At 36.3% G+C, this 26,561-nt stretch overlaps 1 protein-coding gene across 1 annotated transcript in view; it reads left to right on the top strand.

The window, feature by feature from the left end:
* Window positions 1–26,561, top strand: part of SCUBE1 (signal peptide, CUB domain and EGF like domain containing 1) — a 212,253-nt gene that overhangs the window by 18,086 nt on the left and 167,606 nt on the right. The window contains exon 3 of the mRNA XM_061988784.1: window positions 13,605–13,733. Coding sequence (XP_061844768.1) covers window positions 13,605–13,733 — 129 coding nt within the window. The remainder of the gene's footprint in view (window positions 1–13,604; window positions 13,734–26,561) is intronic.

The following is a 26,561-nucleotide window of genomic DNA, read 5'->3' as shown; positions in this document are numbered from 1 at the left end:
ACTGAAGATCTATGTCTTGCCTGATGTGCACTCTCTGACAGTGGCCAACAGTTGATGCTTAGGGTAATAAATTTATAAAAAACAGGATGTGCAAGAATGCAGCTAGAGATTTAGAGACTTCTGGAGACCGAACTTTCAATCAAATCAATGTCTTTAATAGTATCTTCAGAATAGAAATGGAAGGGGGCATGTATTTGCTTCTACAGGTATTCTGCAAAGCTCACAGCTGATCAATAGGTGATTAGCTATACTCAGTATACTGGAAAATAATTGAACAGGAACAGATAGTCATAGACACTTGTCCCTTTTCAGCCTCCCATCTACTATTGATACCACGAGTGTCACATCATTTTTCTCTATATGTCCAAACCCTACAAAACGTGACACTAGTTTTTGGCTTGGCAGCTAACAAGATCTTCAGAATTACTGGCCTTCCCTCTCTTCTAAAAATGAGACTTCATTAAAGAGAGTCTCAAGTCAGATGTGAAAAATGAATGGGTTCTTTGAAAAATGTGACCTGGATGTTTAACCTAATTTTAGACAGTTACATTGTTAAACCAGGTGCTATGAATCGTATGATGTCATTTTCAGCTCTTTACTGGCGTCTGTATTAATCATGAGTGAGTTACCTAGTCAGACCTTAGTGCCCTATTTTCAGTGGATACCAAAGATGCTGTTAACGCCTTCTCTTTCGATCTTTTGTTTATATATCTTAGAAATGCTATGAATATACACCAGATATAGCCTTAGAAAAAAAGGATGTCTAGAAAGACGAGGAGGAAAAAACATGGTGAATTAATGAAGACTGTTTCAAAGACTGGCTTCTCCAATCTATTGGATGGACTCTTTGATTTAAAAAAAAAAAATCTAAACTCTTTATTGGGTTGTTAATCAAATCTTTAGTCAAGGGATGCTGCACTTTGCTTGTCTATATATAATAAAATAACATTGCTGTAAAAGGCAGCTCATGAGAAATCATCTAAATGAGAGTACTGGGAATAACTCTACAGAACTAAACAAGTATTTATGTAAACTTACCCACTTTTGTCCTTCTACTATTGGAAAGGAAGGCTGTACAATTAGACTGCCTGGCTTTCTATAGTGCATTCTGTCTAATGCATATTATTATTTGAATACTGCACAGAAGTTGTAGACATTCTTTGGTTCTTTCTGTCTAACGTTCTTCCCAATGTAACAAATAAATACAATTACATAAAATTACCAAAAGAAAATTTCCAAGCTATGAATATGAGGTCTCTTTAATTTTCAGGAAATGCCCATGTTACTATTTTTATCCAGTTTTTCACTGGATAACATTAACAGTACTTGAAGCTGTGTATGCTTTCTAGGACAGGATATTTGAACACTGGAGCAGAAATGCCTAGTTTCTTGGCAAAGATATCATCTGGTTGCTCTGTCATTCTTTCTTTTCTAAACATCAGATGTGAGCACAACTTATAATTGAAAATATTTGATGATTCATGGGTCAGCAATGGTGCTTTTTTAATCTTAAATTTCATCCTTACCATTTTTTCTGGATTTTCTTCCTTATGAAATAAATAGGTGTTTATACCACCTGCTCTGGACTCATCTAACTTCTAGCCCTGTGTGCCAGGCAAAGAAGAGTGTGTGACTTCATTTGTTCCTGTCCAGAGAGCCCCAGCTCTTGCTTACTTCTCTAGTGACCAAAGAGTACAGGCAATGCTTTGAAGAGTCTGTAAAGGATAATATTGGAAAAGCCGATGGGTTGCATGGTAGTGTTCCCTATCTGTGTATCTGTGTCTGTGATGGACAGTTGTTACCCATCCACAGGTCAAAAAACAAAGGCTTCTAACCATTGTTTTTCAGAATTTATCTATTATGGTTTGTCTGTGGTGATAAATAGAGCTCTGGGTAACCAAGCTATTTTCTATATGTGTTTTAGAAGACTAAGGTAACTGTAATCATCATTAATGAACTCACTTCATGAATAAAATTTTATAATCATCATCATGTATCAGTAGGACAGGGCTCTCTGTTTAAAGAATAAGATGCTTGAATCCAAAGATTACATTAATGTAATATGTGTCTGAAAATGAAACTCTTTTGCACTGATTGTTGTAGTAACAACAACATCTGGAGCTTTTTGTTGATATTGGCCAGGGCCACACTTTCTAAAATGGAACATGCTAGATCTGTACACCTAAACAAAACTACATGGCAAGTATTTAACATATCATGGAGATAGAATTGTTGTTAAGAAGCTGAGAGACTGTGTCAGAATTCTGAAGTCTGCAGCAAAATTGTTTTGTCGTCTTGAAAATGATTCCACAATTCATGATTGTACAGTTCCCAAACCTACTGACTTCTGATTGAGACATCTCTTAGAGCTGTGAACTGTTTCAGAAAATGCTTTGTGTACACTCACATGTAGGGTATTATAATTATACTGGTAAGTTGAGATTCTGAAACACAATTCTGTCAGAAGTCGAATTTGTCATTGTAGGAACAAACTTGATCACCTTCAACTTGTGCACAGTAACAAAACTGAGGAGTGCTGGACAAAAATGAGTTTGCACTTTTTGTAAGCCTATCAGGTGGTAAAAAAATTCTTGTAAATCTTTGATTTAATTTGTATTCAGTTTAGTCTTCTCAGATCCTTTTGAAGCAAACATGTCAAGCTCATAAAGAAGACGTTTCTCTCAAATGTAGAGTGAACTCAACTAATTTCACTCAGTTTCCTAAAGATGCCGAGTACCCAGAGCTCTGCAGAGGTTGATAAGAAAAATGAGTGCTCACTCCTTTCCTGAAAACATAGATTATATACAGGTAGTGTATCTGTATCTAGGCTGGAACACTGACATAATTTTAAAGCAGACTTCCTGTAAGTGCACAAGACCATGGAAAGATAAATAAAATATGAAATCCCCAGTGGTATCTCTTGGTTAAGAAAAGTGGAGTGTAAAAATGATTGACAATGGAAGTTAGGCAACATGCTGGTATTACTATATTACTCTTGCCAAAGTTACCCAGGAGTCTTAATTACCGTGAGATATGAGGGACTTTTATTTCATTGAATTTTAATGAATGACCCATATTCACATTTTTTAGTACGTTCTGTTTGTCATAGCTGTTTTAGCATCATGTGGACCTTCCTAGTCCACTTCTGTCATTGCAAAAACTATTTATGGCAAAAATAAATTCTGAAGCAAAGAAAGATCTGTGCTTTGATGATCCAAGTTACCTTCCTGTCAGCTGCTGTTTAATAGGTGAGAAGTTCCAGTCTTCATACTTGTGAAGGATTTAGAGTAGCAGCCCTCAGAGGACTATTCTTTGCTGCTCTCTGCAAACCAAAATGCTGGAAAGCCTTCCCTTCACAGAGGATGCTGTGAAGGAACTGTGTGAATTTTTTTGCATTTGGGGAACGGGTGACAAAATAGTAGGTAGCGTTGATTTCTTGGGCTTCATAACTATCAGCTTCAACTTTGTCAGGTGAGACAAATCCATGGATCCCTTATGTATCATGTTTAAATGTTAGCCACGTGACTTTAGTAAATGTTGAAATGTTCAGGGAGCCCTGAACTGGACATTTGAGTATGTGCAGTGGTTCACAACAGTGCATGCAATGCAAAGTTGCTCTACTCAGAGATTAGTTGTATGGTGCTCTCATGGGAGTTTTTGTAGACTGGTAATGTCCATTGCATATCCCATACAAAGTAAGGAGTTTGACCAAGTAATATGAGATGGCAAGAAGCCCTACATTTTACAAATCCTAAATGATGTGAATTATCTTCTATTTACAAGTGGTTAACCAGCACAGCAGAGCAGTTCTCAGCCAGGAGTCTGCAGTTGCCTAAGGACTACTGCTAAAGCACATGTGTAAAAAACAGTTTGAAAAGGTAAGCCTGCTGGCAGAAGACTTAAATTTGCCATACAAGGATTTGCACCTCTGCTGGAAAACAGAACTTTCTTACCTCCAAGAAGGTTGAAAACTACTGCTATATAGCCTCTAATACTACTTCTGACCTTATCTGTCTCAGTCTGAAACTGTAGTATTAATCTGGTACGGTCTAAAAAAACATGTCCTATATGATATCAAGAAATTGTCCATTTTACAGTACGTGATCTGAAACTGACTTGAGCCAGAAGGAATAGTCACCTTCTGCTCTCAAACATGAAGGGCCACAGAAAATAAGTTCATATTCACCCACTGACATGTAATAAAGAAATTTACTTCAGAATTGAAGCTTGGGATTGCTTCCTTTTGTCAATGGACAGAAAGTTAAAAATGAAAAAAAAAGTAGAGACACACAATCTGAGAATGAGGGATATGCCTATAGGGACTGGGAAAAAAACAGGTGAATGATGTTTGTATCAATGAGCTAGTTTGACTGTTTTAAACTTCTCCCTCCAAGTTTTTAGATGAATATTTCAATTTAAAGATTGAGGAATAAACTCCTGTCATGGCTTGCTGAAACAGTAACCATTAGGATACGTGAGCATAGTTGTGGCAGTAAGGCACACAAAAGTATTCTCCCATTAGATCACCAAGAACTTGCAAGGTTAAATGTAGACTCAAACATTTCCCATTATATTAAAAGACGGAACTGTGGTGGAAATGGCTGTGATTTAGAAATGGTGGGAAAAATGCTGTCAAATGTCATGTTTCACATTCATAACTGCTTGTGAACAGGAAATCTCTCTGCTTGAGCTTGTCGGGCATGGCAGCTACTAAATAAAGGCAGACTCTAAAACTGTTATGTGCTCTGCAGGTATCCATCTTTATTTGAGTATCTCACTTGCAGTTCAAAGAAGCTGTAGCCAATCTGTTTAAATATCAATTAAGAAAAATGTCAAACCACAAGAAACAGTAATCAAGGGTTCAAGATGCCTAGTGCAGGATAACTGATTTTGGTTTTATCTAGAAAAATACTTTATTAACTATGAATGGAGCTGGAAGGGTCCCAGATAAGTTTCCCTTGTGATGGTTGAGATGGCAAATGTCATATAGGGATAATACTCCAACGTATGAATAGAAAAGTTATTGTTCCCCAGGGAAAGAACTCTGCTTCATTTTTTTTTTCCATCAATGATTGTAGCTGTCTAAAGTTTTTAGATGTCCAAAAGGTACTCTGGGTAAAAAAATGCTACATAAACAAAAGGTTAATGCAGTAGGAAGACTTGTGAAAAAAATTGTGAAGTCCTAAATGACTTACTTGATCTCTTCATTGCTACTCCTCCAGTGTTACGTATGCCACCATGAAGACTATTTAGGTATCTGGCAAATTGCACCAAGTGCCTGCAGAATCTCAGCTTTCAGGTTTTGTTTAATGTTTTAAGTATTTTTTTAATTCCTCTATGCTTTGGTGATAACTTTCCATTGGCACACATATGCTGAAGCAGTAATACATGCCTTGAACTGCAAGCATCCTGAAAGAATGAATCAAAAGGGTAGATTTTTTTGTTTCTTACCAATTTGATTGGCATATCAATGTCCAGCTATTAAAAACATTCTTTTAACTCTTTGAACATGGATTTAATGCAAGGAGAGAAGTGTACAGGAAAGAGAACAGAGACAGGAAACCAAGGAAGGGAAAGTGAATTTAAGAAAAATACAAGGAAGGGAGACTCCAGAGACTATATTTTTTTATAAAAGAATGAGTAAAGTGATGGTAATTCACCAAAAATATAATTGTTTGGCTACTGCGGAAGGTTTGGATTTTCACAATCTATTGTCTTGTTTCATTTAACAGTGTGAGAGCTGGGTAAGATGAATTCTGCTTACAGTACTGGGTGCTTGACACTGTCTAGCCACTGGAGTCTTTAAATGTGTCTCTCTCATCCTCCCTTTGTTTAATAAATATTTGAAGATCATTAACTAAAACTCGAAAACTAACAAGTGCTAAACACACTTATGTTTTTTCTACAGCTGATAAACTCAGAAGTTGATGTACTCCATTGCCTTCTTAGAGAAGGACTTGTGTGTTTAAAAGCTTGCCTGTTTTTTCCTGAGCAGTGACAATGACTCTTATAAGGTCATCCTTACTCTGTGTGACTTGACAATTTGAGCTGTGCTTACTGTGGTCAGTGTAATAATTGGAAACAAATTTGGACACAGAACAAAATAAGGATCTGCAATAGATGAATCTGTGCTTCCTTTAAAACTAGGAGATATTGTGTTCAGAGAAAAAAATATTAAACAAATAATAAAAAAAAGTCATGTCCTTCAGCCACGATAAATGGAACGATGTCTCATCTGCCTTCTAAATGCATCCTAAATGTTTTTTAGGCAAGACAGTTATAAATATGCATCAGTTCACACTTTAAAAATATATGTGCTGTTTAACCAGCTGGACATACCTGTGCATAGTTTGGTTTGTATTCTGTTTTTCCTCACCTTTTTTCAGACAAGTACTTAAGATACATAGCATGGTAAACTTTATTCTTAGCCATCACAAGAGAAAATGAAACAAATAAAGCTCCTACAGAGTATTTGATGTTTTCTGGAAACTGTATGAAATGGCTTCCAGAAGAACACCCCAACAATACCACAGATTGCATCAAAGGCGCCTCCACTAAGTTGGCAAGCCATTTTCATTTTATTGCTCTTTTAAAACTCGAAAGCAGGAGTTTGTGACATTTTTAAAGAAAATTCTAAAACTGATTTTTTTTTCTTTATGGATGCGCTAATGGGAAAAACATTGGAGAGGCAGAGTAGAAAGGCTCTTGAGGGTTTTACACTGAAAAAACCTTATGCAAAAACAACCTACTGTACCTGTTATTTTCCCTCTCTCCACTGAGAAACATCCGTCTGCCTTTTCTTTTGTTACTTTTTTTTTCCAGCCTGCTCACCCTTGACCTTGGCTCTCCAAGTAGTCCTAATGGCTATCAAATTTTACAGTTTTCTTGGGCACATGCATCTTGAAAACATCATGAGAACTTGAAAGCTGTAAAAACTGCACTCTGTGTCCCTCTGGTTCATTAGATCGTAACATTTCCAAGGTCACCAGCATCTAAAGAATAAAGATGTTAAAGTTTATGAGTTTTTAAAAAAAGTATCTAAGGAAGAACTTGATGCAACAAATGATACATTTTAATTTGTTTTCTCTTATCAAAAAAAGTGACTTACAGGGCTTTTCATGGGAAGGGATAGAAAGGTCAGGTTTCATTTGGAGTAGGAAAAAAAGGAATAAATCTTGGTATTTTCTTCATAACATTTGGACCTGGAGTAGATGCTGAATTTTGCTATCACAAAACTCACAGAGGGATGCAGTTGTTTAGCAGGTTGAGTGGAAGTGATAAGATTTTCCCATCTGATTCTTCATACAACTAACTGAATCAACTCTTGGCAATTTTAAGAGCAGAGCAGAGTGGACTTCATATAATTTTGAACATGTGGAAATGCACTGATGCTAAACTCTTCTTGAGAATCTAATAATTTTAGTATTCTTGCTTGGGTTGAATGCTTTCCAGAGATTTGAACTTTTGGCAAATTTGGCCTGCACTTAACCAAAACAGTATTTAATCTATGTATGAACTTTTTTTCTGTCCTTTAGATTTGGAGCTGGTTCTCTTCTTATAAGGAAAGTGCTACTTGATATGAAAAATACAGATGTTTTAGGTGCAGGTTGTTGAGCGTGTGTGTGTGTGCATATAACTGCTGAAAGTATTTTGAAACTTGAGTATATATATGTAAATATTCTCATGTTGTTTTTATTTGTTTTCATAGATTTTACAGTCCCCAAATCCAGTCATTGAAAAGAATAAGATGCTGATCTGATTATGATCCAGGCCATGTACTTGTTTGTCAGTATGCATGTTACTACGTTTATGCCTAATTCATTAAAAGTAATGAGATGTTGATACTACACTGTTGCTTGTTCTGAATTGGCAGTGGGAACAAGAAATTTAAGTGCTGATCACGTCTCACATATCTCTCTCCTGTGAATCCCAGGAAATACGTCTTTCTGACTTCATGAAGCCAGCAGCAAAAAATACCACTTGACTTTTGTAGGATTAAAATTTCACCTCAGGGCATTTCACCTTTGGATATTCCAAAGTCACTGTTTCCCAGTCATCTGCGATCAAGGTTGCATAAAACTATGTGGTGATGAAAATACCTCTGTCTCTACAGTAGATAGTTTCTTAACTGTATAAGATTTGGAATGTAGGGTGCAGCTTTTCTTCTGTATTTTTCTGTGGAAATGAGGATAGTGCATTAGGAGGAACAGTGACCAAAACTCAGTAAAAAATGAATAAAAATGTTAATTTTAAAATTTTAAGAGACAAACTATAAAAGATCAAAGTATCACCACATGGAAATATGTGTTCCAGCATTTTGCAATGTCTTTTACTGCATACCAGTTCTGGGTAATCGGGCAATATGCTGCAATTGTAGAACTCTAATATAACTTTTTTTAGCAGAAGACAACTGATAATAGATAGTTATGCAAGTGCTTTGTCCTCTGTAGGGGCTAGCAGCAACCTCTCATGGAGCAGGAAGGTAAAAACAGTTTCTTTGCTGTTTGGCAGTGTTTTGTTTAAAGCAGCTAGATAAACACATGAAGGTGAACAACAAAATAATTTACAGATATTGAATAAGTATGTAGATTTATCTCCCAAGATACACTTATAAAGGCTTCAATATTTATTTTTCTTGCTATTTTATGGATCCAGCTCCCTTAGGAAATAGCACATAGGTATATTATGCAGATATGGAATAAATTTTGTTTATGGTTCTGTAATTTAGAAGAAATTTATTTCAGCAGATGGCTTCCTTTGGCTATTTATTGTAAAATGCCCAAGCACATAAATTATTTTTTTCAAAGTCAATTGAAATTTAAGTCCAGATCTTTCCCTTTATTAGTAATCAAGCAGTACTTTAAAACAAACACAGATTTTCCCCAATCCTACTCATGTTTTGAACATCTATGGCATTGTGAATATTGAGATCTGTGGCCTTGACAAATACCAAGATAACAGTAGTGCCAATGCACACTTTTCTATTTCCTGTAGAAATCTGTGGAATTCAACACTAAAAGTTGAATTTGAGTCATTGACTTTCAGGCCTCAGCCATTCTTCCTTTTCTATATTAGTAGCCATAAGGCTTCTGTGACAGTTTAGCTGTGACACTAACTCAAAATTCATCAACTGCATGCAGATGTTTGCTTTGATTTCAGTAGCTTTGTCCATAATGTTATGTAGCTATGCTAACAGTTTTGTTGTATGTGTTTTAATGATTTTTGGACATTCAGAAACTTAATGAATGGTAACTGATATAATGAAGAGTGGGAATGGATTTTGCTGGAGGTAGACTTTATATTTTCCTGGCATAAAGTCGCCTTTATCACCTTATCACCACCTTCTAGCAAAGATTACTCATGGTTGGAAAAGATGGTTAGTATGCAGTAAATTTCATTATGCTGATGAAAATAGACAAAATGGGAACTAGCATTTTCCTCTGTTTTAGAGTTTTGTTTGTCTTTTGGATGTTAGTTATTGCATGCTCATGTGTCTTCTCTGCTGAAACAGAAAGCTGAAGTACTGTGATGCTGCAAGCAGAAGAGATAGGTTCTTCTTTTAGATTCTTGGTTTGTTTTCAGCATTTTTTAGTCAAGTTGTGTGTGCTTCTGGAAGAGCTGCTTCTCTGAAGAGTGGACTTGTGAGACTTTGGAGAGTGCCATCCCATTGTTACAGAATATAAATGAAACAAATTTCTTGGATAGTGTCAGTTTCACCTATGATAAAGAAAGAATCAGCCCCAGTATGTTTAAGGTAGATACAGGACCACTCAGACTAAAATATTAGGTCATTTAAAGAAGACAGATTCAAATTATTTTCCTATAGCTGAGATACAGTGATAATAAATACAGCATTTCTTTATTGTAACAAGTGCTTGGATTTTCTCAGATAGTTGTTCTAGGAGTTTTTAAAAAAAAGTTCTTGGATGCTTACACTGCAGTCTCATAGTGTATCCACTGTTTTAAGTTGCACCACTGGTCATCAAGGAGGAAAATAGCAGAGCACGTCAGTGCTATGTTCCCTAGGACTGCTGAAAGAGAGTTATTTCCAGGCTGTAACAAAAAGATTAAACTTTGGTTTCCAGAAGGAATTATGATGTGGCTTCCAACCTTCTTTCACCTCAGCAAATAGCATAACCAGTATAAGTGCTAGTATACCCAAGTAAAAAAACTTTTTACTTCTTTTTTTTCCTAGTAATTTTTTCTTTAAAACTTTTCAAACAAGCAGTTGAATTTGGAAATTTCCCAAACTAGTTACAAAAAGAGTCAGTCAAAACTACCTCACCAACAGCTGAGGATGTGGTTGTACACATCCAGATCTGGCACTGTGAGTAGCTGTCTCATATGAACATGGTAAGCCCAGATAGGTTCTTGGCAGACTATGTCATTATTATAAATGGCCCTATGCCTTCTTAATAATTTTGGTGCATTTAGGTTTTTTTTTCCAAGACTCCCTTATTGCTGCCATTATAATGCCATATGAAATTAATTCCTCTTAGAGAGGAAATTGCAATAGATTTTTAAGGTGTTTTCGTTACTAAACACCCCAAGAGTTGCCTTTCTCCACAGCCAGAATTTACTGGACTGAAAACTTGTAATTATTTTGATAGTGTAGATAAAAGTTCAAGTTTCCCATTGAGAGCTAGAATGCAGTAAACTTTGCTAATTCAACAGACTATGCACCTGCATCTAGCATAGCAATTTTGTGGTTGGATGACAACATTTTTCTGTTTCTCTTGTTTTATTTTTGTGTTCTGGTAATTCTTTCACAGTAAAAGACAATATTAAGTGATCAACCAATCAAAATGCTAGGATAGATGAAGCTACAAAATTAGTGGGAAAAGTTAACTTTCTAAGGTAGATGTGTTTGGAGTCAAGAGTTTGATTAACACTCAATTCCATCAATTACAGGGAAAAAAAAAAGAAAAGAATAATTGGCTGTGACCTAGGCAAAAGGAGATGAACATAGCTGTCCTCTGCAAATACAATAGATATAATTAAGAGCAAGCCTGCAGGTTTTATGTGTTTGAATGTACTCCCATTGCTTTTATGGCTATATTAAGCTTACTAAGGAAACCATATCCTGCCATGTCAGATGTAATATTCTGCCCATAAATTATAGTTGTTCAGCCCTTTCACTGAGGCATTCTTTAAATAATGTCTTTCTCCAGGTACATAAGAAGAAATTATGGGGTGGTGTTCACATTGTTTGCAGGCACATTGCCTGTTTTTTTCTTGATGCAGCTGGAGCTTGAAAAAAAATCAAGCATTTGGACTTTGCAGGCTTTGTGCATGTTTTTGGTGGCACTCTTTGGTTTTGTTGTAAAAAATAGTGTTAAATTCACCAGTCTTATCCTCTTGGCATTTCTTCACCTGCCAGGTGAAGTCTCTTAAATAGCAATGTGGTTTTGGAGGGGAGAGAAACACTGATAACCGCACAACATGGGTCTTAAAAATAGAATATTTGGCTGAACTCCTAGTTTTGTGCAGCTCCTGGGGTACAAAAGGGAGAAGTAATCTTCTAATCCTGTTGCAAAAATTAATGTAACTGGAACTCCTTGAGAGAAGGAGATGAAAATAATCTCTTTCTTTTGTTATTTTTTTCTGGTTTATGTATGTTAGATTACCCTTTCTGGAACTTAAGTATCTGTTACATCAGTACCTTGTGCTGCTAATCACAATACAGTTTTTTAGAAATAAGTATTATATAAGGGTTAGACATTGAAAAGGCTTCATATTTCTTTGAGTTTTGTCCCTTTTGAAGGTTCTCCCATTACTTATTTAAAAACAGTCCCATTTGATTCATTATTTGAAAAAAGAGAATTAATCAACCAGTCCTTATCAGAATCACAGAATGGTAGAGGTTGGAAGGGACCTCTGCAGACCATCCAGTCCAATCCCCTGCTAAAGCAGGTTCACTTCGACCAGGTCACACAGATATATGTCCAGGTGCTTTTGAAAACCTCCAGAGAAGGAGACTCCACAACCTCCCTGGGGCAACCTGTGCCAGGGTTCTCTCATCTTCACAGGAAAGTTATACCTTGTGTTTAAGCAGAACTTCCTGTGTTCCAGCTTCTGCCTGTTACCCCTTGTTATGTCATCCTGTCACTTGGGAGTCTGATGCTGAGTAACGTAACAGCTGATAACACATTCTTCTGAATTCCCTGTTCTGAAGAAACTCGGTGCTAGATAAAAGTTATGAAGAAATCGTAAAGTTACTTACCATTTTTCCCAAGGAATGCCTGACGTGCTTGACATCAAGCATGGGAGTACTGTGTTCAGTTCTGGGCTCCCCAGGTCAAGAGGGACAGGGAACTTCTGGAGGAAGTCCAGTGGAGGGCCATCAAGATGATCAGGAAACTGGAACATCTTTCTGAAGAGGAAAAGCTGTGAGACCTGGGACTGTTCCACCTACAGGAGAGAAGACTGAGGGCATCTCATTAACACTTGAAAGTATTTAAAAGTAATTTGCCAAGAGGATGGGGCAACAATCAAGTGACAGGACAGGCGTAATGAACGTAAACTGGAATACAAAAAGTTCCACTGAAACACAAGGAAAAACTACTTTCCTGTAAGGATGAGAGGGTCCTGGCACAGGCTGCCCAGGTAGGTTGTAGAGTCTGGAGGTTCTCAAACCTGCCTGGACAGGTTCCTGTGTGACTTGATTGAAGTAAACCGGCTTGAGCAGAGGGGTTGGACTGGGTGATCTCTGGAGATCACTTCCAACCACTACCATTCTGTGTGATTCTGGGTGTGATTCTGTGTGAATTTAAACTCAATTCAGAAATATTTAAACTACCTCTGCAATGGAAGGCATGTTTGAAATGTTCAGTCAGATTAGTTCTGGTGTACTAACAAGTTATTTTCTAAAAAGATTACTTGATCTATTCATCATACTCTCTCAAACTTAAGTACAATATATGGGGTTTTTGGTGTAGTGGACAACAGATTTAGTTGTTATCAAGCTAGGTGGCTGTCTGTAATTATTTGTGTATTTTTAGTTTGTTGATCTGCACCACTGAGTGATTCACAGCAGAGGCTGTGATGCTGCTGTTGCATGTATAATCCAATATATAATCTGTAAAAAGAATAAAGAACTACAGTTTTATGTATTGTCAAGAACATACCTGATCTTCCTTGTTCTGAGAAGACAATTTTTTGTTAAACAAGGCATCCTTTTCTGTTATCTTATGCCATTTTAATAACATGTTTCAGATAGTTGTTTGTTACAACAAAGTCAAAGGTTTAACTCATTGTCTGCTTATTATAAAGACAAAACCCAAAACTACATTTTAAATATAAAATAAAGTACTGAAATCAGATGTCTCTAATTTTTGATAATGTGTCATTGTTTACTATGATGATGCTACAATTATTTTGAGAAGGAATGTTCTAGACATTGACGCTGCCTTTCAGTCATATATGACTGATATATTCAATCAATTATTTCCTGAGACATATGTTGGAAGAAATATGCAATATGAGTATATAAAAAGGTTAGAAATATGCATATATTCAAAGATCATGCTCAGTTGAAGAAATTTTTCTGTATTCCTAGTATTCGCTTTTAACAAAAGCTTCTTTTTGTTTCTCTTGTATTTTAGATATCGATGAGTGTGAAAATGACTTCTACAACGGGGGTTGTGTCCACGAGTGTATCAACATTCCAGGCAACTACCGGTGTACGTGCTATGATGGGTTCATGTTAGCCCATGATGGCCACAACTGTCTTGGTAAGTAGTGAATACTGGCAAGAAAGTTTTGTTTCATGGCAATGGTACGAAGACTTCATTTGATTGGTGCATTTTGTCATCTGGTATGTTTTCAGTAAAGACTTGATCTGGATCACACTGACTAAGTTCAAACCTGTCTGTTGACTCCAATGTGGTTTAGATCAAACCTCTGTTGCTCTGGTTTAAATAAATTTGGTTTATCCTATAAGCTAAAAGCTAAAAATATATATATTTTGTTTTGAGATTTCTTCACACCAATTATCTGCATGTAAACTTTGACTGCTATGACCAGTTTCCCATACCTACTTCCTTGTTAGTCATTTTAGCTAAATCCTAGTGCCTAGGGACTGTCTTTCTCAATATTATGCACAATACAAATGCAACAACTAGTGTTTGTTACAGTCCCAATATAATTTGAAGATGATGTTTATAAAACAGTGTGGAAAAGGGATATATTTTCTATGTCACATAACACCTTTATTTTGGTAAAAGCTGAGATTGTTTACAATGCAAGTCAGGTAGTGAACCAGAAATAATAAAGTCCACTAACACCAATCTGCACTCACTGAAGCTATGGAGCAACTAGAATTTCTGAGCAGGGATTGGGTTAGCCTTTCAATATGTGTGCTTCCTACTGTGTTCTTTTTCAAGCTGAGTAATAATTGTTCTGATGGATGATATATCCTTACCATTGTCAGGCTTTTGACTCAAGCTTCCAAATTTCAATCGTTATAGCACAGACTAAATAGATTTATTTGCCTCAGCCTGAGGTGGTCAAATGATTCATTGTGCAAGAGGTATTTCTTATACAAAGAACAGCCAGCCATTCATTTTAAAAAGAAAAACTATTTATACTAACGTTCATAAATATCTCTTAATAAAACAGGACACAAACATGATCAAATAGTTCAGCTATTTGGAATTAAAATGTTTGAGCACATATGTCATTTCAAGCAGCTTGCTATTTTCAGCTTTGTTTCCAAATGATTCCCATAGTAGTAGGGAAAAGTAGGTTAGCAAGTATGAACATCAAAAGGAGTGACCTGATAAAGGAGGAACCATTCAGGAGAGCTGTACAACATTTTTTGGACCCCTGCTGTCTGAGTCCTTGCTCTCTGGTCATGAAACATATGGGCTGGATTGAAAGAGAGAGCCAAATTTTTTATTTTTTCGTTAATTTCTATTCAGCAACTTGGGGTTTTGGGAAGAAAAAATAAAAAAAGCCCTACAGTAGTATAAATGGGTCGCTACAGTTGAAAGTATTGATCCAAAGTTTACCAAGAGATCTTACAGGTTTTATAGAATTGCTGTCTGCCCATATTCACAGTCTACTCTGAGCTGACTTTTTGTGTTGTTACCCCAAAAATATTAGGAACCATGTTGCTTCTAGAAGAGGTTCAGCAAACGGATGAGTGGGAATAATAGCAAAGGTCTCCCTTTCTCCCAGAGTACAACTTAGGACACTTAGGCCACTATTGCCTTTCTAATTTTGGGACCAAAGACCATGGAAGTTTCTGGTCCTCAAATACAGATCGAATATTTGTAACTAATGGATAGTCTTTGATGTGTCTCAGTAAAATGGCTGCTTTTACTTAGAGGCACTAAAAGGAAATTAAGGTTAATTAATTTTTCTTTCTTTTAAAATTGAGTTATTTACTGAGGGTGAAAATGTCTGGTTGTAGGATCTCAAACTGAAATTTTTAATCCTGACAGTGGCCATACATATCTTGCTATGACTGACTGTTGTGTACTAACTCAGATTTGGGACACCATTGCTAGAAAAGAGAGAACTTCATTTTTATGTCATCATTTGGTCTCTAACTGGTTTCTGGCATTATCACTTATACTGACTGCTGGGATAACCTGCTTGTACCCATTAGCACAGTGCCAGTTCTGAAAAGGGGGATGTTCTTGGCTTTTTTGCATTTTGAATAGTTATATTTCCCTTCACTTTTACTACAGAAAGATGTAGATGCAGTTGGCTATTTTAACGAGGATGCAGTGAGGTCAAATCAAAATCAAACTTGCATATATTTCAATTAGGATTTCTATAACCTCTTGAAAAATTTTCCCACCATGTGAAACTTGGTTTATTTATCCAAAATATATTTTTTTCCCATGAGGAAATTACACATTGAAAAGCATTAAAGGTATGATGAGTCCAGTATTTTCCACCTGTTCTTGCTTTTTGAGAAACCACTTATTTTTCATGGATTATATGGTGACAAAGAACTCTCCACAAGATTAGTGACAATGTTTTTCAGCCTTCAATGCATTTTTCTACAGATTTTGTTTGTTTATCCCTCTCCACATCCTGCCCAACCTGTGTAGGAATTTACAACACTATCAAAATGAAGATTGCTAGTTAGGTACTGTCTCATATATTCCATTTCTTAAGTTTACGTTCCTCTTAGAACATAATGTTTCATTGACATGCTGAAATTAACTCTGTATTCACATTAGACAGGGATGTAGTGGGCCTTTTATGGCATTATATAATTTTCCCAGAATTTGTAGGTTGATTTTGAAAACCGTGCCTGAACCATCTTCTGGTACGGCACCACAGATACTTATCTGCTTGGACAGAAGATTTGTTGGGAGAGACCCAACATCAAGTTGTACTATTCCTTTGGCCTTCCAGGCATTTCTGTTGGGGTCCAGTTTGTGAGCACATAGGGAGCCAGGCAGCAAGAGCTCTTAGGGGACAATTTGACTGGCTAAATATAGGAGCCTCATGACAGTAAGAACACCCTGGAGCTGGCAGATGTGATGTGAGATTGTAAAATCATAGAATATCTCAAGTTGGAAGGAATCCATAAGGATCATCAAGTGCAGAGATCTACAGGAGCAGATCTGGAGTACAAGAGGAAGACTAGATGGAATAATATTAGGAATCTAAAATGGCATCTGAATTGCTCTCTCAGTGACTCGGGCTGCATTTTACTACACAAATATCAACAAAAGTCTTTGTCTAGTGATTTTTAGATAGAAGGCCAATGGATAGGACCCCATGATAGTTCACTGATAGTCCTACAGGCCATTTAGGAAACAGGATGGGATAATCAAGACCATTATATCAGGATTTCTGCATCTCTTGCTTGACTGAAGTCTATGTAGAATCTTAAGCCATTTCTCCTTGTCAGGGTTGACATGCCTTTTTAAACCTTCACTGGATGTCTTTCTAGGAATATCAGTATAGCAAGATGATTAAAATCTTCTTTGGGGAGTTCACAGCTAATAATATCAGATGCAGGTTAAGTAAGTTTTTTAATAAATTATTATTTCAATATTCCTTTATTTCAAGATTTCTCACGAAGTGAAATTTCTTATTTATTTATTTGTTGGGAGGAGGTGTTTGTTTAAGAATTCACAGCTAAAATTTGTATTGGAAAACGTCCAAACTGTCCTTGGGGGAACTCAGCTCTCTACTTGACATTTTTAATGAGGAGTTTCTCAAATATAACATGAAATGATGCCACAGGGAATTCAAAGTATGATGAGATCCTGGCTAAAAATTATGTAATCACTTGAAATAGCAGTAGTTCTTTCTCAAAATTGCTCTAAATTCTGCTTAGTGGATGCAAGACTAGAAGGTAGAGGATGTAGATTGAGCCTGGTGTTTTAAGTCTGGGTGTTGCACAAAGTAAGATACGTCATGAATGGGGATGCCATTCATAGAGAAGGCTTGAGAATTTGTCTTGCTTTTCAGTGAGAATTTCAGGGGAGCTTGACATAGCTGCCATTATGGTGACTCCAGAATGTATCCAGGAGGATAACAGATAATTTAATGTTTTTTAAAGTTTACTTTCAAGCTACTGGGATAGAAATTGGAGTTTGGAAAGAGACTTTCTGCTTCTTCAGCAGCAGTAAGGCTTCGGCTGTTGGGGGATTGTTCAGTTTAAGGCATAACACTTGGATGAAGCCAAAAGGGAGAAGTGGGTATAATGAATAATCTAGAAAAAAAATCACAGAATATCTTGAGTTGGAAGGGACCCATAAAGTTCATGAAGTCTAACATGATTAATGCCAGAAGAATGAAAGATAAGGTGTAGTTTTCTTCAAGGGAAGAGAAGATGAAAAAGAAGACACAATAGTAATCAAATACAAAAAAAAAAAAAAAAAAAAAAAAAGAGGCTGCTTGCAAAGAATTAGATTTTTGTTGTTTTGGGTGTTTTTTCCACAGAAGTGAATGAGGTAGTGCAACAGTATTTGGTTACTTTACCTGGGAAATTCAGAAAGAGCAAAGAATTATTTTTCCTTTCTCCTGAAGGACTGTCAATGTGAAATACTATTACTTTACATTAATTTCTCTCATTCTGGATAAAAATGTAAGCTTCCTGGGAGAGTATTATGTCCTGTATTGGTCTGAAGAATCATCAAAGAAAAGAATTCTGAAGCTTACCATGGATTACTAAACCTTGGGATTTATCCAGGAACAGCTTGATAGAAACTTTGCTGAATGCACTTCTTGCTGGTGTTCTTCACTAGAGTCTTACAAATTCATTCAGCATCTGCAAATAGAAAGTGGAAGAGTGCTGTAACTATTCAGATCAGTAAGCAGAGAGCCTGGCTTCACTATTTTTTTGTTTTCTGTTGACACATTGTTTTCTGTTTGTCAAATAAAATCTGAGTATGAAAAATATTTCAGGTTGAAGAATGGAATTGCATGGAGTGGTGATTGTTTATTCAGATATAAACAGGAATAGTTACGAAGTGCTACTCATCTCTGTAGGTTTTGTCTGGTTTGGGTATTTTTTGTTTTCTCCTTTGCTCTGATTTGTGATAGTCCCTTTTTATCAGGGAGTAAGCATTGTTTTTTTGGAAAAACACTGCCTTCAGGTTGCACTCATCTTAACTCTTCTTTCTTCTAAAGCTTAGCATAGGTTTCATGAAGTCCTCTGCTCTTTTTAATTTCTTAGAATTAGTAAGTGTGCTCAAGAGCTTGTAAAGTCTTAGAAACCATTAAAAAAGATGCAAAGGAACATGGATAAAAAAATTATCATAGTGTATTCAGAAATGCATTTGATTTTTGTTTTTTTCTGTAGTATTAACTGCTGTGATATAGGAACATATATCAAAACCCTGTAAATACTACTAGATTTGTCCTCAGAATATCCTGTCGGGGAAAAAAAGAAAAAAAAATTTGCTGCTTTATAGATGAGGAACTAGGACAGACAGAGTATGTTACTTCTCAGTCTTCACACAGGATGTCTGATTGTCTGCAGCATAGCCAAGAATAGAATCTCCTCACCCTTCTGAATCCCCGCTTACACACTCTTCTTTAGAATATTCTGTGTAACTTGGGTTTCTCTTACAGAAAAATAACACTTACTATATTTGGAAATCTATAATATGATATCTGAATGAATTCTCTTTATCAGATCTCCTGACAGTAAATATAGAAGTTGGTTTTGATGATTCGGTATGGTTTATGGTTCTGTTAATCCCGTGTCTGATTGAGAAGAGTCCTGGGAAGCAGAGTGAACTTCTCATGACAAATAAAACCAGAAATGCAATTACTAATGTGTATTATAGATTCCATCACACTCCCTTTAAGACCTGAATGTTGCTAGAGAAAAACACAGGTAAAGTATTAGCTATGAATTCACTAGCAAAGACTTGAATAGCAAAGTCATGGTTATATCGACAATCGTGAAGGCAGAAGGCCTGATTTTCCAGCCTGAAAAATGGAAATTACTGTTTTATTTGTGTGTTCTCAGGTGCTATTTTGCACTTCTTAACAAAATGACTAAGTCACGTGGGACTAAGCCTGTGGGAAAGAAAAGATGGCAACCAAACTTGCTCCAGGACTGGTAGTAGTGTGCCGGCTCTGATCAGTGGAGCAAACAAACACACACAGCAGGATATAAGGGAGAAACTTCAGAGACAAACCAGAGCAGATGGTCACAGGCCTCAAAATAATATCTATTATAAAATAGGCCTTAGGATCCCAAATCAGTATAAAAAATTAGTTTGAAATCACACAATTTATTTTCTTCTAAATTCTGAGGTTAGGATTTAAACCAAAGTTCCTGTCTTGCAATGCTCCTTTGAAATCTGTTGGCTTATTTTAAGAGAAGAAAGGTTTTAACCCTGCCATGTAGGCTTAATTCCCAACTGAGTAGCAGTAATCTACAACCTGATTCAGATGACAAAAAGAATGTTAGTGTGTATGAACATGTATGTATATCACATCATATCGTTTATACTCTTTCAATGAATATTCCAGCGTTTATAGAATCATAGAATGATAGAGGTTGGAAGGGATCTCTAGAGATCATCTAGTCCAACCCCAGCTTCTAAAGCAGATCCACCTAATATTCTGTGTTTTTCTTTCAAAACAAACCCAAAACAGTTAGAACCCAAAATCTACCTATTCCTACCCTCTGTTTTTCTGAATGTATATACTGGGATGGGGGATTATGACCTAATCTGTCTGTTAACATGGAGCTGCAAGTGTATAAGAAATGATTTCTAAAGCTCCCAGATGTAAAATATCAAGAAGAGGTACATAACTCATTTATGATTGCATAATCACTGGTGTGATTGAAGAGACCAATGTCTTCCTTTTAATGGAACTTTATTTTTCTTCATCTCCAGACAGCTGTGCACAATGCGTTACTTGCTTGAACTCCAAGTGAATGCTTCTGTTACGGATGTTTATTTTTCTTTATGTTTCCCAACCGTTCAAATAGATTTTTTAAAAGTGAACATTTTAAACATAAAATTAAACAGCTTTGGATAAGTTGTTTTTAGTTTCAGAAAAGCAAATATTTTAAAGAGAAGCTGAAAACCGGTACATTTTCTTTTCTATCTTCTAGTTTTTCTTGCCCTTCTTTCCTAATTCCAAAAGACTATTAGGTGAGCTGACAGTTAAGTATTATCCTCTTCAAGCACATCAACAAAGCCTCCAATAATATTATCAGTCATAAACTCTCTTCCAGATTTTCATGGCTGCTAATCTTAAACTCTTGGCATATGGAGGAGGGTTGAATATACCAAATAGACTTCTTTTCATAAGTCTTCATTTTTATTAAAACACATGTAAAATTATGGTATTTTTTTAGAGAAAGCTATTAATCTCAGTCTTAAAGCTCACACTCATTTCTAGTGGTTCCAGTGAGAATTTTGTTTGAGCAGAATTTCAGGACTTGGCAGTTGTTTTATGTCTTAAGAGAAGAAGTCCAGGTTGAGTAGTGGGGATCTGTTCTAAATGTGAAGGGCCCAGGAACAAGATGGAATGAGATCCTACATAATATGTAGGATAATATGTACAGACAGGATGAAAAGTTTTGAAATGCAAGTTTTAAAAACCGTTTTATCTGTGTGTTTTAAACATTTCTGTGTTCTCTATTTCTGCAAATGATGACTGGCAGTGATTGGGTCCTTGGAGCATAGTAGAACCTTGGGATCAGAGAATCCCTGCAAATGAGGGCTCAGAGGTATCAAGCCACTAAACCTTTCCCAGACAAGCCGCAGTGGGTGCATACACAAAAATCCACACTGAAAATTGCACAACAAACTGAATTTTAGTGACAAATGCATTCTTTCAGGATGAACAACTTCAGTGCATTTTTTAAAATTCTTTGCTTTTCAGATGCAAGCCTAAATGACAAAGAAAGTTACTTTCTGATGTGTTTCTTCAGTGAATTATTTTTTACTGTATTACCATTTTCATATTTTTTATCAGTTTTGCTTGGTCTGTATATTAGATGAACGATAACAGCTGTGATTCAGCACAGCCATTTGAAATATCCAGTCTTCGTGGTACAGTTGCATGCATTAGATTTCATAACATGCTACTATTCTGCAATGCCCTCTGCTAACTGGTGAGCAAGTGCTGAGCAAATACAAATAGCTAGGATGAAAAGTAAATATTCCATAGACAATTCTTTATTAGACTTCTGTATGTATGTGTTTACTTTTGTTATTTGGTTGCCTGCATCTTGTGAGATACTTCGTGGTGCAAGTGGTAGCAGTTGTAAAAACAAGTTAAATCTCTCTTTCAAGATGGAATTATAATGTTGATTCTGATAATCTTCCTCTTGTAAACCTCAGGTGTAGTTTTATGGCACTTGTTAACTGTAGAAATTTCCAGACTCTGAGCCATTGCAGCCTGCTCGCTTCATGGCAGGTTCCGTGATGGATAGATGAGAATTGTTATCATGACGTCTGTATGCAAATTTGAGAAGCATTAACAACAAAAAAGTCAAGGCCTACATTTCTGTAATGCAGCCCTCAAATTTAGAATCACTTACTTTAAATGTCATAGTCTGTGAATCAGCTGATGGACTGTAAATGTCTGCATAGAAGCCTCACCCTGTAGTCACTAGAGACAAATAGATATTTTATGTGCTTGACTGCCCATATGCTAAAGTGTATATTTACTGTAGATGAACTCAGATGAACTTCTCCCTGTTTATTTCATGGATGCAGTCTGTAGACTTCAGTTAATCAACTTGTATGAAAATGAGATTGTTGCTATCACAAGTTTGGAGCCTAAAATTAGAGATTGGTTTTGAAAATATGTTCATATTCACTCTAGAAATCCAATAAAATACGGAATTCTCATTGTAGTTAATGGAAAGGCCTCTGATATCTGTACCTCTCTGAAACTAGGATCTGAACACACTGCTTTTCTTACCCTGCTTTTTCTATTTCTGTCTCTGACAGTTTCCCCTTTCAAAAGTACTCTAATGTGTGGTCACCCCAGATTAATCTTCTGAGTTCAAATGAGATATAACTTTCTTTACATGTTAATTTGCCATATGTTTGTTTTCTTAAGCCAATGTGATCTGTTAAGTACCAAAACAAATGACAGTATAAATTTGCATAGGCCCAGGGTTTTTTGTTAGGTAAGGTGAAAGAATTAAAAGTATAGAATAAATCCTGGTTGCTGTCAGCTATGAGGCTAGATACTTAGACTGTCATAATAAATTAAGAAACTGAGAGATATGTGACAGGAGCATCAATCTCAGTCTCATGTTTCTGGAAGTCTTGTTGTCTGAGTCTTTTTTTTAATAAATTTTTACATATTCCCTGAAGGAAGTAATCAGTCACGGCAAAAAATTTTCTACATGGAACATTCATGAAAGTAAAGAATAATCAGCACAGAGTGTGAAGTTAATATATATGTTAAATCAGTTAAATCCCATACGAGTACTCTTATTTGATCTGTTATGGCGGTAGATGGCTGTGTCTTAGTTCAGCAAAGTCAGAGTTTTATTCTGTGTTCTTTGTTCTTCATCTTTACTGCTTCATCTTGTTTCATATGTCTTGTTAATTCATATTTTAGTTGCATAATTTCTTAATTTTATCTTAATTTCTGAGACAAGATGGCCCATATTGATGTATACTTTAATAGAAAAAACTATAAAATGCGTTTAACTTTGGCAGCCACAGTGTGTTTGGTACTTACTTAAAGCAAGGGAGAACTTGTGTTCCGTCAAGGGTGTAGGATGGGCGTGTTTACCAATTGGATGTTTACCAAGCCTTCTCTCACAGAATGATGTTTTTGTCAATCCTAAAAATTATATAGATCCATAGAATTCATCTGGATTACAAAAAGGCACTAGACAAAATGGAGCAGCAAAGTCGTCTGGTCTCTGATTTCAAATATAGTCATTGTCATACTATGCCTAGAACGCAATCAGTTGTTGGCAGTGTTGATTTACGATAAACAATATGATTTATGCAGTCAAGAAATAGCCATGAAAAAGAATAGCTGCTGCATAGTTGCTTACTGTGTTAGAAAATGAAACAGGTCTCTCCTCCAGTATGAATGAGTACCACACAAAAGGTTGAATTTCCTTGTTAAGTATATTCCAGGGTCTCAGTTTTCTGTAGTGCCCAGCTTTTGCTGTCTAATACTTTCCATGAATTTCTGCATCTTGACATTATTCTTTTGACTTCAGTGTACAATGTGCAAGCTTAAAAATTTAAATCAAACTACAAGACCAAGATGGAAGATTATTTATTTTTACATTACTCTCTGCAGGCTTTAATCCAGATCCTTCTCGAGTATCTCAGTTTCCCTAAGTACAGATACTGCACTAGAATTGTATCAAAGCACAAGATGTAGTTTTGCATAAAAGAGGAGCAGGAAAGAACTTGGTACCATATTTTGATATGACTTTGCAATGCCTCTAGCTGTCATCTAAATAATAATTACTAATTAATTAAAATGTTAATTAAAAAGTCACTGGACATACTTTACAAGAATGATTGTTTAGAGAATTTGGAAGGTTTAACATAAAAGCAAAATTTATGATTAAGAGGCTTTATGACATACGGGGAGAATAATTTGTAAACAATTGAACTATACTTTGTTAAATAAGTAAGACTAGAGTGGATAAACAGTGTTGTGCTGTAGGACAGGAGCAGAAATCGTAGTCAGGGCAAAGCTTTTCCACTCAGTCTTAACAAAAGATTGAGAGTTGGGCAGAGAGGAACCTCATGAGGTTTAACAAAGACAAGTGCAGAGTCCTACATCTGGGAATGAACAACCCCATGCACCAGTACAGGCTGGGGGGCGAACTGCTGGAGAGCAGCTCTGCAGAAAGAGACCTGGGAGTCCTGATTGATAATAAACTAAACATGAGCCAGTAATGTGCCCTCATGGCTAAGAAGGCTAATGGCATCCTGGCATCACGAATGGCATCAAGAAGAATGTGGCCAGCAGGTCAAGGGAGGTTCTTCTCCCTCTCTACTCTGCTCTGGTGAGGCCTCATCTGGAGTCCTGTGTCCAGTTCTGGACTCCTCAGATCAAGAGGGACAGAGAACTTCTAGAAAGAGTCCAGCGCAGGACCACCAAGACGCGGGAACTGGGGCTGTTTAGTCTGGAGAAGACGAGACTGAGGGGTGATCTTATTAACATTTATAAATATCTAAAGGGTGGGTGTCAGGAGGTTGAGACATCCTTTTTTTCTATAGTAGATAGTAACAGGACAAGGGGTAATGGGATGAAGCTGGAACACAAAAAGTTCCACTTAAATATAAGAAAAAACTATTTTAGTGTTCAGGTGAGGGAGCCCTGGCACAGGCTGCCCAGAGGGGTTGTGGAGTCTCCTTCCTTGGAGGTCTTCAAGACCCTCCTGGACATGTTCCTATGCTACTTGATCTAGGTGAACCTGCTTCTGCAGGGGGGGTGGACTAGATGATCTCTAAAGGTCCCTTCCAACCCCTACCATTCTATGATTCTATGAAAAGAAAATTTTAACTGAAGTGAAAGTTGCCACAGCAGTATTAGACTATAGTATAACCTCTTCAGTAGAGTGAAAACAAAAATGTGAAAGCAAATGGCAGTATGTATGAAGAGGTTAAAAGAATGCAAGATGTATTTGCTGAATTTGTTTAGATGGCAGTATTACAGACACTCTTTGCTAAGAATTAGGCATACAAGTTCTGGGAGCCTCTAGCTTTGTCTGTGTAATTTCATGGGGTTTTTTTCTCTTGTAAGAAGAGCTGTGCAGAGAGGACAAGGTTTCTCTTTCAAGACCTTGAATGCTGGCTTTACTTGAGAATTGTGAATATAAAATTGTATAGTTCTTTTTTTTTTTTAATTGTAGGGTACACTGTACATTTTTTTATGCTGTTTTTTCCCTTGGATCAGCTATTGTATCAGACATCAATACTAAACAGAGGAAAATCATAGGTGATTTTTTTTTTCTAATTCTTTTTGATGAAATAAGCTTGAATGGGAAAGAACTGCATTTTTCTACAAGTGTTTTTTTCCTCCTACTGAATTTCTCCAATGTAATGTGTTTATAATTATACAAGCAACCTGAAAGTGAGGTGATCTATTTTTGTCTATGTGAATCAACATAAATAACCCCTGATGTAATTTTTTTGCAAGTATTCCTAGTACATTTCTATTGTGACCAGTACAGGCTGAAAAGTTTTCCACTACTGATAAGTTACATTGTTATACTGAAGTACCAGAGTAATGTTTTTCAAATACATATTAGCAAAAAAAAAGAGTATCAGTATTTCATTATTACCTTTTTAAAGCATTTTTTTGGAATTCCATATCATGAGTATATATGTTGATATATTTAGACTTAACTAAGGAGTTTGAATGATGTCCTTTGAAATAGCTGAAAAACATTTATTTAATTATTTCTGTTTTTTATTTTGAGGGCATAGCTAAGAAACTGTTTCTGAAATTAGACAGAGACACAATAAAAATTACTAACATGACAGTGAAGAAAGGGTTCTGGATCCCACTAGTGATTTATAATGACAGACGTGGAGCTGCATTTACAGGACAAGGAGTCAGACTTTTGTCCCATGACTTATGAATCACTTAGAGCTTGGTTATGTAAGATGCTAAGCATCCTAGTCACAGTGCATCAGAACTTTCATGCAGACATCAAATCTGAGTCATGATATCTGCTGCCTGTGCAATTGCTGCATTTTCTTTCATAGGCCTGAAACTGTCTATATGCCACAGGCTGTTATTCCATACTTACAAAAAACATCTGAAACTCCCCATATGAACGCCCCAGGGAAGTCTTAAGACACTTGATTTTGCTCACTTGAAAAATAACTAGAAGAAGTCATTTTAACTATAAATTTAGTTTCAATTAGGTTCTGAAGAGACCACGGGCTCAGCCTGTTAATGACTGCATGTGAAATGAATGTGAAAACTCATTCTTGTGCTCAGGAATTACATGAGTATCCTGGATATGGCCTGAGTTTTGCTTTGAGTGTTTGAATTTGAAATCAGAACTCAAAGAAGAACTCCAGGAAACTGAACTCTAAGTATAAAGGGTTCCATCATTTGTCTGCTTCATAGTTGTACACAGGCCACATATCTGAGTGGGAATT

The sequence above is a fragment of the Colius striatus genome, chromosome 1 (genome assembly GCF_028858725.1).
Source record: "Colius striatus isolate bColStr4 chromosome 1, bColStr4.1.hap1, whole genome shotgun sequence".
In the NCBI taxonomy this organism is placed as follows: Eukaryota; Metazoa; Chordata; class Aves; order Coliiformes; family Coliidae; genus Colius; species Colius striatus.
This window is presented reverse-complemented; position numbering and strand designations above follow the sequence as displayed.